Below are 13,145 nucleotides of genomic sequence, written 5' to 3' on the forward strand. Positions count from 1 at the left end.
AAAACAATCAAAAAAATAAAAGTCATCTTCATTGATATGATCAATTTTCTCATCAAGTAAAAATTCAGATGTTTGAAAAATATAATCATCATCAGATAAGAGAGAAGTTGAGCAAATAAAATCTGTTGGTTTCAAACTCTCCACAACATTCAAATCACTTGTGTCATCAAAATGTGCTGGCATCTTGCAAGCGTTGAAAACGTTCAACTCAAGTGCCATGTTCCCAAAGGTAAGTTTCAAAACTCCACTTCTGCAATTGATCAATGCATTTGATGTAGCTAGAAATGGTCTTCCTAGGATGGCAGGAGCTTGGTAAATAGTGGAGACCGGCTGGTGCATGTCAAGAACCATAAAATCTACTGGGTAGTAGAATTTGTCCACCTGAACCAACACGTCCTCTACAATACTCCTCGGTACCTTAACTGATCTGTCAGCCAACTGTAGCATGATGGAGGTCTTTTTCAGCTCACCCAATCCCAACTGCTCATATACTGAGAATGGTAGCAAGTTCACACTACTCCCCAAATCAAGTAAAGCTCTCCCAATGTGTGATTCACCAATCATAATGGAAATGTTGGGAAAGCCAGGATATCCAAACTTCTGAGGAGTCTCGCTCAATATCAATGCACTAACTTGCTCCGTTAGGAAAGCTTTCTTCTTCACATTCAGCTTCCTCTTCACTGTGCACAAGTCCTTCAAAAATTTTGCATATGAACGCACTTGTTGTATGGCATCCAAGAGTGGAATATTGATCTTCACTTGCTTGAAAATCTCTTGAATCTCCGTATGATACTTGTTCTTTTGGCCAGCTGCCAATCTCAGAGGATAGGGAACCACAGGTTGGTATCCCTTACTAGTCTCAACATCTGCACTCACAGGCTTCTTCAGCTCTAGTCGTACTACCTCTGGTTCTTTCTCAATTTCATCATTCTCTGTTACATCTTTAGGTGTAGGACTAACTACCTGTGTGTCTATAGGCATCTTTGGTTGGGAAACTTCCTTCCCACTTCTCAAAGTAAGAACTGCATTTGCTGTCTCAATAACATCCCCTGAGACATTATGCACTTGCTGTTGTTGCTGCCTGTATACTTGAGAATTAGGCTGAGGCTGTGCTGGAAATTTTCCTTTCTCTAAGGTGCTCAAGGTTGTGCTCATCTTATTAATAGTGCCTCACAACTCATTTATGGCCTGAGTATTCTGATTATTTGTGGTGGCCTGAATCTGCATGAATTGCTGAAGTGTATTGGTCATCTGAGTCATACTATCATCTAGAGTTTTCTTTGCAGATGATGAAGGCTGAGAACTCTGTACAACTACATGAGGCTGAAATCCAGGAGGAGCTACATAAGGATAGCTCTGAGGATTCTGATATGGCGGATACTGGTGCTGAGGAGCACCCTGATTAAATGGCTGCTGCTGAGGTGGTGGGGACCGACCAAGCTGATCATTTCTCCATGAGAAATTTGGGTGATTCCTCCACCCCGGATTATATGTGTTGGAGAAAGGCTGATTCTGTGCTCTATTAACCCAGTTAGCTTATTGCATCTGCTCAGACCCACCTTCTTGAAATACTGGCATAATCGGGCAGTCTTGGGTCTTATGGTTTGAATCAGCACATATAGAACATGCCTCTACTACTTTCACAGCCTTCACTTTTTCCATTTCCATGACCTCTAGTCTTCTAGTCAATGCAGCTATTCGGGCTTGAACATCAGTGTCTTCTTTAAGCTCATATCTACCCCCTCCAGAAATAGCCCTCAGTGGCTGTGCTGCTAATGGAACTCAATCAGTACGAGTGTTCCACTGTTGTGCGCTCTCAGCAAGGTAGTCAAAAAATGATAGTGCTTCATCAGGTTCCTTGTTGAAGAACTCCCCATTGCACATTGTCTGAACAAACTGTTTGCATTCTGGAGTGAGACCAGTGTAAAAGTAGCTCACCAACCTCCAAGATTCAAAACCATGATGTGGACAAATGTTCACCAAATCTTTAAATTTTTTCCAACTGGCCTGAAAGGTCTCATCAGGTCTCTGATTGAACTGGCTGATTTGCTCTTGCAAAAACTAAGTTCCCTGAAAAGGAAAAATTTTTTGTAAGAATTCACGCTGCATATCAGACCAACTAGAAATAGAATTAGGCCTCAAAGAATTAAACCAAATCTTCGCTTTATCCTTTAAAGAGAAAGGAAATAAACGAAGTCTAATGAATTCATCAGTATCAGCCTTAGTGATAAAAGTAGTGCAAGCCAACTCAAAGTCTGTCAAGTGCTGGTAAGGACTCTCAGAATCCATCCCGTGGAACTGAGGTATCACTGACATCATGCCATGCTTAATAGAGAAATTAGATGCATTTTCAGGTAAAACAATGCATGAAGGTGTAGTGGTGCGAGTGGGTTGCAAATAATCCTTAAGAGTGCGTGGTGCAGGTGCAGCCATGTTTTCTGGTTCAATTTCAATTTCCTCACCTGACTCACTAATAGAAAAGACAGAAGAGCTATCTATCTCCAAACTGTGTATACTACTCTCAACACTCGATGTGACTCTATGCAACCTATTTGAACTGTCCCTCACCCATGACATGAAACATCAGTGCAAAAAGCATAACAAAAATAACGAGTTTAAATTTAAGCTAAAATACTCTCCCCGGCAACGGCATCAAAAACTTGACTCACTCAAAAATGAGTAGCACTAAAGCTATCCCAAGTGCAGGAGGATGTCGTGTAATACTTAGGAATAAATTCCTAGATTGTCTCCTCAGGGAAAGTTTACTTAAACATCAAACTCGTTGAAAAATATGAAAAACTTTACAAAGAGAAGATAAAATGATGGTATGTGCAATGAATAGAAAGGGTACTAGTCATGGACTAGATTCATGTTTTTAGATTTTGATTGTCGGATTGGAATGTAAAGAACTAATAGATTAAACTCAGAAATTAATAAAACTGAATTAAGAATTAAACTAAATTAGGAAGTAATTGATAAAACATGCATTGAAAATTGAAAAGCCCCAAATTCAATGTTCTAGGGTTCATCATTATATTTAAATCACAAATTCTCAAATTAAACCACCGTAATTGTAATCAATACTAAAATGAAAGCTTAACAAAATGATAAAAATAAATAACATGAATTAAATGAATAACAAATAAATTTCTCAAACGTCTAAATCAAAATTCTCTAAAATAATTCAGAAACTCAAAACTGAAATGAAATAGCAAGTGGGGAATTGAAAAGATCAAGTCAGTTGAATGGAGATGAAGATTCGAAGCAGTGGAGGAGGCTGAGCTGTAGTGGCAATTGGACCCCTCAAGGAGTTCTTCAATCTACTATAGTGTGAGTGAATGATCAATTGTATGAATCCTCCTCTTCGAATCTGAATGAAAATCAATGGAAAAAATGAATTCTCAGTGTTTCTCTACCCAAAACTGAGTTTTTCCAGCCAAGAGTCGTCCTAAGATGTAAAGAAAACATATATATACTCTGACGGCGGAATAAATCCTGATCTGTAAAAATGCGATATTCGCTCGAGCGGAGTGTCGAGCGAACATCGAGCGTTTGACTCTGCCTAAGTTCGCTCGAGCGGCCTGTCGAGCGAACATCGAGCGTTCGACTCTGCCTGAATTCGCTCGAGCGGCCAAATGCCTCCGCTCGAGTGATCTCTTTTCCTGCAACTCACTCGAGCCCACTGTCGAGCGGAAGTCGAGCGTTTGAATCTGCCTGACTTCGCTCGAATGGCCAGAAGCCGCCGCTCGAGCAAATTATACCTTAATCCATATTAATCAACAGTTGATAAAATTAGAGCAGAAATTCATACTTTTAATCAATTAAAATCACAACTTTGATTTATTCATTTTTCCATATAAAACCGATGATAAAGTAATGAAAGAATTAATAAATATTGGTTCCAAAAGCATTAAAAATGTAATAATTCAGCTCAATCACAAGGCTACCCTCAATTAGCTCAATCCATTCGTTCATGCCTCAACACCTATTCTGATTGGTCAGGACAAAAAATCCACAACAGCAAATCTACCATTCAATTCAATGCCAATTTTAGTGTGAACCTTATCTCATCCATAACTTCCATTCTCCCTTTAAAAAAAAACCAACTCTTACGTCAAACATTTGGGACTCCCTCTCAACATAGGTAGAGCAAAGACAAAATTCTTCTCAGAAATCCTTAAAAAAATACAAAACAGATTAATTAAGTGGACGTCTAAACTTCTCTCTCAAGTTGGCAGAACAATATTAATCAAGGCAGTGGCTTGCTTCATTCCATCTTACACCATGTCCTCTCTCACCCTCCTAAAAACTGTCAACAAAAAATTTGGCTCTCATTTCAAGAACTTCCAGTGGGGTTTCCTCCCAAGTAAAAAGTCTTACTTTACCTCCAAAGAGTTGGCAATCCATATGCCAACCCAAACACAAAGGTGAACTAGGAATTCAAATAACCTCATATTTCAACAAATCTTTTAACAAAAATCGGTTGGAACCTCACAGCACAAAAGCCAAGTCTCTACCAACAATTCTTCTCAACAAAATACTTAGGTTGTATTTGGGTAATGAGGTGATATCAGATATTCTGTGAATTATAGTGAAAAGTAATGATAAGATATTGAATTGTAGTGAATAGTAGTAAAAAGTAACGAAAAGTATGAAAAGTAATAATAAAATAATGAATAATAGTAGAGTATTCTCATAATACTCTAATATCCAAATTAGCCCTTACACTCATCATCTTTTTTGGAAATAACCCCAAAAGCTTCATATTCTTGGTTTTGGAAAAGTGTTCTTAAGATCATACCCATCCTACAAGCCAAGCTTTGCAAGCAACTTGTAAATGGAACCACAACAAAAGTATGGTAGAACTCCTGGATACCAAGTTTGAACACCTTTAGACCCACCACCAAAGATTCCTTTGAAATCGATCTAGATCTGACAGTTTCTGCTCTAATGCTAGAGCAACCCAGAAGATGAAATGATATTCTCTTGACTGCTCTATTTCACATTGATAGTGTTAGTGCAATCGAAAAAATTCACATACCTTAAACAAGCTCTCCAAGGATGCATGACCACCCAATCTGGACCAATCATCAATATGGTATATTCACAATCACATCTGCCTATGAGTTCGACAGATCTCCCAGCAACACTCAAATTTCCCAAAACACTCACCTCGCAAAAGTTGATTAGAATCACATCTGGAAAATTAAAATTCAAGATGGATTAAAACTATTCCTCTGGAAAGTAATCTCGAATATTCTTCCAACAAGATCCAAACTAAAACTTCTCCTAACCCTCTCCCATAATGACTCCTTATGCCTCTTTTGTGAAATTGAAGAGGAAACAATTGAATATCTCTTTCTCAAGTGTGCCCACTCAAAAATCTTATGGAAACTCTCGCCGGCATCTAGATATCTCTCTCTTGGGTAACTAGCCCTTTCTTGAGTGTACAAGAATAATATTGAACCCCAAACTCCTAAACCTTCATAAAGATGAGACTCTTAACTTCCAGCTCTTTGTTATCATAGCAATAGACTCTCTTTGGTTCATTCGAAACCAGATTATCCATAAACATCTATGTCAAACTCCTATAATATTCTCAAACTATGTGACACAAATTTTCAAAGAACAACAATTGCTATGGACAATAAAAAACAATTCACCATCCATAACACTAGAGTGGATTCCTCCTCCAGAAATTTTTGTTTCTCTATCTTATGATGTGGTTATCAGGAGCAAATTTTTTGCTATAGCAGCTATATGCAGATCAAACAATGGAGAAATCATCTTTGGGAGTACTCAAAAAATAAAATCTATCAATCCTACCTTTGGAGAAGCAATGGCTGTAAAGCTAGCCATAGAGGAAGCTACTCGATTCGATTCAATATCACAAACATAATCATCGAAGGAGACAATCAGGTGGTCACCAATGCAATAGCATGCCCTTCATCTTCACTAGACTGGTCTATCCATAACATCCTCACTAATATCACAGTTCTTCTAAAGTCATTGAAAAGCTAGTCAACTTAAAAAATTCACAAATATCAAAACAGATGGGTGCATCAACTGATGCAATAGGTCGCTACAAATAAATTGTTTGGCAACATACCTCGTATTCAAAAACCTCAATATTTATTAAACTTCTATGATAGAAAAGATTCACCTTTTATAACCTTGAACTAATGAAACTCGGGATTTCTTATGTAATATTTGCTTCAATTTATAAATATAAACTTGCCTTATATAATAAATAATTAATTAATTATTAAAAAAAAAAAAAAAAAAAAAAAAACCTTCTTATTAAACCTGCTTTTAACCGGCAAAAAGGCATGTCAGAGATGCTCCTATTTTAATCTAGGGCAGAAGTAGGGCCATCGAGAGGAGGTCTCTTTTTGTTTATATTTTTGCCTTTTTCATGTATTTTTTTATAATCTTTTTAAATATTTTTAAGAAAAGATAAAAATTTACAAAATTATTTAAAGATATTTATTAAAAAGACGATTTTTTTTTTTACAATATTATCGAGAGTAGGCTATTTTGATTTTTTTTTTCATTTCTAATATATTTATTTTATATTTTTAATTTTTTTAAAAAATATTTACAATATTATTTAAAAACACTTCATTAATTATTAATTTAAAAGAAGTTTAAAAAATAAAAACCCAAGAATCAGTGGCCACCGGCGGCTTTTGTCCGTGGAACGAGCAAGATCGTCTTACGAAGCACACGACACAACAATCGCAAGTACAACCCAACTCGACAGTGACAAAATCCCAACTGTTCTTAGAAACTCTCTCTGTCTCTCTCTCTCTCTGCGCTTATTTCTTCCCTGAGAGTAGCTCTCTTCCACAGTTGCAAACTTCAATCCGCAAAAAACCCCACTTAATTGTCAAACCCAATAATCTCTTTACAAATGGAGAAAAAACCCAATTATTCATATCCAATACCCGACTCTGTCACAGATCTCAATTCTTAGCTTGCGATCTATTACAGATGCCCCAGCACTCACACCCAAAACCGTAACTTTTTTACATTTCCTTTATTAAACTTCACCAGGAAGGCGAATTTACGGAAAACATTTTCTGGGGCAACAAAAGGAGTGGCTGATTGAGAATGAGGCGGAGGCCGATTGATTTTCGGAGGCCTGTGAGGAGGCCAGTTTCAAATGTACTGTGGTGGGTATTGTGCGGAATAGCGGTTTTGCTTTTCATTCTTGTTCTGAGCAGAGGAAGCCAGATTGATTCGAGACCGGCGATACTCAAGGTAAACAAAAGATCTGGGTTTTGTTTGGTTTTTCTCATTAGTTTGGACCTTGGAGTTTTATTCTGTTCGGTTGCTGTTAAAATTTCAAGAAAAATGATGGAATTCAAATGTTGAACGTGAGAATTGAGTCTAATGTTTAATTGGGTTGCGGGTAACACTGCGCTTTGCTCTAATGGAGCTGAATGTGACAAGTCCAGGGCTATCCTTTAGACATCTGGAGATTCTGATCTAGCTTTGCTCGCTAGTCTGTCTTATTGTTGTTTTAAATTATAAAAAATGATGCTGTCTTATAGCTGCAGATATTGAATTGTGTGGTAGAGATCCTTTGCAGTGCCAAAATTTCTTATTGTTAGTGAGCACCGCCTGATTCAAGCACCTCTCAGGACCCAAAAGCTTTTACTTCTGTTCTATTACAAATTTACAATTGATCTGAACTGATGCCCCACGCTGATGGATTTTTCATAGAAAAAATTAAAATAGGCAGGCACTACCTATGGTTACTTATCATCCCGAAGCAAACTGGAAGAACAAATGTTATAACATGAGGAATAGGTGTATAAACTGAATACATCAGTTGAATGTGGCGTGATAGAGGTCAAACTACTGCATTCTTTTTTCTTTTATAATTAGAGGTAAAACTAATACTTATCAGTCAGATGGACATAATAACCTATTTTCAAGTGAAAAATTACTTTATTTAACCTATATGATGCATTTAAGATTCTCAACTTCTCTCCTACCAAGGGTGGAAAAGGCAGATGCCAAAGTCTTTATGTGACATGACTTTGCTAGCCATTAAGCACTTGGACTATAGGCGTGAATGAAAGTATTATGATCACATTCAGCTCTTTTTGGTCAGTGGCATCTACTCTTTTCGTAGATCTCAATTTATTAGGTTTCATTTCAGTAATCTTACTGTTTAACTTTATGAATAGAATAATACGTTAAATCTTTTAGTTATAGAGTGGAAATGTATTGCGATAAAATATGTCTGGTCCAAATATTGATCGTTAGGATGCTGCTGTTTTTTGGTGGCACTATTATAGTGGCAGAGAATCTTTTTGTAGGGCGGGGGTCTTTTGAAGATGTAAAAAAATAACATGTTCATCAATCTGAAAATGCTTAAGGCACATCATGGTTGTAATAGATCATGAATTACAAATTATGCTTTTCTCTCTTCAACAAAAAACACAATATTTCTATTCATAATTATTACAGTGAAAAAGGGCAAGAAAATTGCTGGAGAATAATAGAGGAAAGTCTAGCATTGGTTGGTGGTATTTGAAAAATGCTTTTTAAAAATATATATATTTATATATATATTATTAGAAATTTGTTGTGGTCAAACTTTTGAGTTAGAAAGGTCAAGAGTTCATTAAAGAGTCAGATAATGTTTTTTTGGTTTTATAAAATTCTCAATTTATTTTTTGATTAGTTTTTTAAGGGATTCATGAGTTTTTTTTCAGACTTTTTAGAGTTACAGAGTTATTGAAAAGTTTTTAGATTAAAGAAGTTTTGAGACCATTTTTGAGGAGTTGAGGATTATTTTAAAATTATAGAGACCATAGTTTATTTAAATAAATTTTTAGGGGTAGGTTGAGGTTTTTTTTTTTATTTTAAAATTTTAGGATATATTCCACCCCTGCTATTATCATATTGCTTTGCTCTGAACACAAGGAATCTTGAGTCTTACACCCCCGCCCTTTTACTTATGACACAAAGTTTTAGACTACAATTTTTCCAATCTCTGTTTCAGAACTAAGAAAAATGTGTGCACGTTTCCTGTTCTGCAGAGACCATACAGGCATGATAGAATCATGGAAAGCCTTAACATTACTGAAGAATTGTTGAGTCCTGTTTCGGTCACCAGGCAACTCAGTGATCTAGTTTCTCTTGCAAAAGCTTTTGTTGTAATTGCAAAAGAAAGCAACAATCATCAATTTGCTTGGGAATTAAGTGCTCAGATTCGCATTTCACAGATCCTCCTCTCAGATGCTGCAATAAGGCGAACACCTCTGACAATTAGAGAGTCAGAAACTGCAATTCGTGATATGACACTCTTACTCTACCAAGGTCAGCAACTCCATTATGACAGTGCAACCATGATCATGAGACTGAAAGCCAAAATCCAAACTCTTGACGAACAAAGGAGTTCTGTGAGTGAAAAGAGTTCAAAATATGGACAAATAGCTGCTGAAGAAGTCCCAAAAAGTTTATATTGCCTTGGTGTGCGCTTAACAACTGAATGGTTCAGAAACTCAAACTTACAGAGGAAGCTTATGGAAAGAAATCAAATAGACATGAAACTTAAGGATAACAATCTCTATCATTTTTGCGTCTTCTCTGACAACATCCTGGCAACCTCAGTCGTGGTCAATTCAACTGCCTTGAGTTCTGAAAATCCAAATATGGTCGTCTTCCATCTTGTAACAGATCAAATCAATTACGCTGCAATGAAGGCTTGGTTTTCCATGAATGATTTTCAAGGAGTGACAGTTGAGGTTCAAAAGTTTGAAGACTTCAGTTGGCTAAATGCTTCTTATGTTCCTGTTCTTAAGCAACTCCAAGACTCTGAAACTCAGAGCTATTATTTCTCTGGCAATAGTGATGATGGCAGGACTCCGATCAAGTTTCGAAACCCAAAGTATTTATCCATGCTTAACCACCTCAGATTCTATATCCCTGAAGTCTTTCCTGCACTGAACAAGGTGTTATTTCTTGATGATGATGTCGTGGTTCAAAAGGATCTATCTGCTATTTTTTCCATTGATTTGAATGGCAATGTCAATGGGGCTGTTGAGACATGCATGGAGACATTTCATAGATACCATAAGTACTTGAATTACTCTCACCCTCTCATTAGATCACACTTCGATCCTGATGCATGTGGATGGGCTTTTGGGATGAATGTTTTCGATCTGGTTGAGTGGAGGAAAAGGAATGTAACTGGCATCTACCACCACTGGCAGGAAATGAATGTTGACCGGACATTGTGGAAACTCGGTACACTTCCGCCTGGACTGTTAACATTCTATGGATTAACGGAGCCTTTGGACCCCTCATGGCATGTTTTGGGTTTGGGCTACACAAACGTTGATCCCCAGGTGATATTGAAGGGTGCTGTGCTGCACTTCAATGGAAACTCAAAACCATGGTTGAAGATTGGGATCGAAAAATACAAGCCCCTTTGGGAGAAATATGTTGATTATTCACATTATCTATTGCAACAGTGCAATTTCCATTGATTTGTATTCTGTCTTTCCCCACCCCTATTTTTTTTTTTCAAAGGAGGATGAAGGCCTTCCTTTGAAGTTGTCACTAGATCGAAACAATATAATATATATGAAACCTTAGCTTCGCCGACTTCTTGAGGTATAATCTTCAACATGACATTAGTGGCTTAGGACTTGCTTGTACAATGTTACTATATAAAGAAGATTTGTGTCGATGATTTATAGTAGAATGACTATGTATTGATTCTCTATGTCCCTAGTACCGTAGTTCGCTGATTTCATAGCAATATTCAAGGATGTCAATGCTTAGTATTGTTCCTTGAGCCATTTCAAGTGAACCTTTTCCAAGCCATTGTCGAATTCAATTTATCGAATCTCATTAGTGCTCAACCTTTTTTCTTCTATACCACTTTAGAAGATTGAGGGTTGCAAGAGGTTTCTTTGACTATATTACTGAAAAACGTGCTTATTGCACCAGTTGGTTTTGCGCCCCTAACGTTGTTTAAGGCTTGGGAAATTGGGAATGACGAATCCTTCCCTTTTTGGGTGAAGAAAGATGGGGTAGGAAAGAGGCCCATACATGCACCTGTGAAGATAATATTCAAATACACTGATGCTAAATCTGACAGATTGACATTGTAATATGTCATGTAATTTATACATAAAACGTTTTTAACTTCAACAAAGAAAGTTGTTGTAGTATAGTGGTGAGTATACCCGCCTGTCACGCGGGTGACCCGGGTTCGATCCCCGGCAACGGCGCTTTTTTATTTTTATTTTTTGTCTTTTAACCGGAGTGAAATTTATGTTCTTCCGCTAAATAAACAAGCATAAATCATCCCCCCCCCCCCCAATGCAACGTGGGGTGTAGAATTCATGTCCATTCGGAACTCTTCCCTCTCACTCCACCGGCACCGGAGTATAAAACAAGCATAAACTGTAAATAAATTATAGGAACCGGCCAACAACGACTGCTACGTTAATTACACAACAAAGAAAGAAAACCAATAGATTTCAGTACCCCCTCGTTTTCATAAAAATCCTCAATGCCGCACTCTCATGATCATATCATGTGTTTTTTTTATTATGTCATCCCTTTTACAGAAGAACACAAAACATATTATCTGTGTTTCTTTTTCATGTTATCCAGTATTTTTTCCCTTTTCAAACACAATCTCAAAAATCATCCATACTCCACAGTGTTCCCTGTACTTCGTTACTGACTCAATAGATCTTTCTCTGTTTGTGTCTCTATTTTCTTGGACCGTCACTTGTTTCGAGGAGCTTAAGATCAGAGAAGTTTCTAATTCTAAGAAATCTTTTGAGGAAAAAAGAACATGAAGAACGAGGATTATGCACAGGCGGTGCTTTCGGGTGATGATTAGTCATTCAAACTCCGAAGAGCCAGCAGGAGATCCCGCGAGGTGACTCCGCGCTTTCTCTCCCTATCTTTACTCACTTCCAATGAAACCGGAATTCCATCTCCCAATAATCAGTCTTTCTCACCGACTCGACGCAAGCACATTACCTCCAGTCCTACTTCCAGTACCAATACCCGCCGGCAATGGAGCCTTGACTATTCAGCCGGGCTCATTCATCAACTTTGGCCTTCGTCGGCTATTTCTTCCTCCTCTAAGTCAACCAAGAACGTGGGTACTCTGGCCGATCATCTTGGAAAAGAGAGGCTCAATGACCGCAAAACGATAAGAAATCCGCCAACGGAGACGACCCTTTACTTGATAGTCGGTTTGAGAATGAGAAGGAGATCAGCGCCAAAGAAAATCAAAGACCAAGTCTTGGACAGTCTAAGAGGTGTTGCGGATGGAGACAAAAGAAAAGAAAAAGAGAAAATAGGTAAGTCGTCCATCGTTTCTTTCTTTGGCGTATTAGGCGCCACTTGCAGACACGCACAGTGTCTGTAGCAAATGAAGCCTCAGATTCTTCTGTAAATCACTGCACCGAAAAAAATTGTAGCTGCTTTCTCCCATAAATAGAAGAGAGCTCAGTTAAGGTGTGAGCAGACAAGTGCAGAGAGAAAATAGGTAGTGTGTGCTGCATGTAGTGCTGTGCAGAGAAGTAAGTGAGAGTGGATGAGCAGAGAGAGACAGAGAGATTTTTTTGTAAAAATTATGTCATAGTGAAGTTACAACAGCTGTGGACATAAGCAATTGCCGAATCACGTTAAATTTCGTCTCTACTTTATTTAGAAGCATCTCTGTCTCCGACCAGTCCCCAATAACAGGTATCATAGCTCTGGTTCGAGCTATTCAAAAATTTAAGTTGGTCGAAATCAATTTTTGACAACTCCAGGATGGTTCTCGCGTCGAGATCCGTTGCCATAAATGGAATCGGAACGGAGGTCAGAACAGTCCACACGTGCCCCAAGAAGATAGGCGCGTGCATCTACTGCAACTCACGCGCCCCCACGCACACCCAAGGTTGAAGACGACTGAACCTCACGAGCCAACGCGCTCCCACGTGCCCTAGAGGCGGAAGACGTGTGAAATCCCACGCGCCCTAGAGGAGGAACTTGCGCGTGTGCTGCACTAGCTGAGCTGAGTTCCTGAGCCGAGCCGTGTTACTGAGCAGAGCCGTGTTCCTGAGCCGAGCCGTGTTCCTGAGCCGAGCCGACGTCATCCTGCCACTTGT

General features: G+C 38.2%; 1 protein-coding gene and 1 non-coding gene across 2 annotated transcripts; both read left to right on the plus strand.

Annotated features, from left to right (window-relative positions):
* The first annotated feature begins 6,675 nt into the window (after positions 1-6,675).
* LOC122303921 (probable galacturonosyltransferase 10) lies at positions 6,676-10,726 on the plus strand. The gene is made up of 2 exons (XM_043115912.1): positions 6,676-7,263; positions 9,057-10,726. The coding sequence occupies exons 1-2, from the start codon at positions 7,114-7,116 to the stop codon at positions 10,506-10,508; spliced, it is 1,602 nt and encodes a 533-aa protein (XP_042971846.1). The 5' UTR covers positions 6,676-7,113; the 3' UTR covers positions 10,509-10,726.
* Positions 10,727-11,186: 460 nt separating this feature from the next.
* Positions 11,187-11,258, plus strand: TRNAD-GUC. Its single transcript has one exon. It is a non-coding gene; the product is annotated as a tRNA-Asp (tRNA).
* Positions 11,259-13,145: the final 1,887 nt, after the last annotated feature.

The sequence above is a fragment of the Carya illinoinensis genome, chromosome 3 (genome assembly GCF_018687715.1).
Source record: "Carya illinoinensis cultivar Pawnee chromosome 3, C.illinoinensisPawnee_v1, whole genome shotgun sequence".
In the NCBI taxonomy this organism is placed as follows: Eukaryota; Viridiplantae; Streptophyta; class Magnoliopsida; order Fagales; family Juglandaceae; genus Carya; species Carya illinoinensis.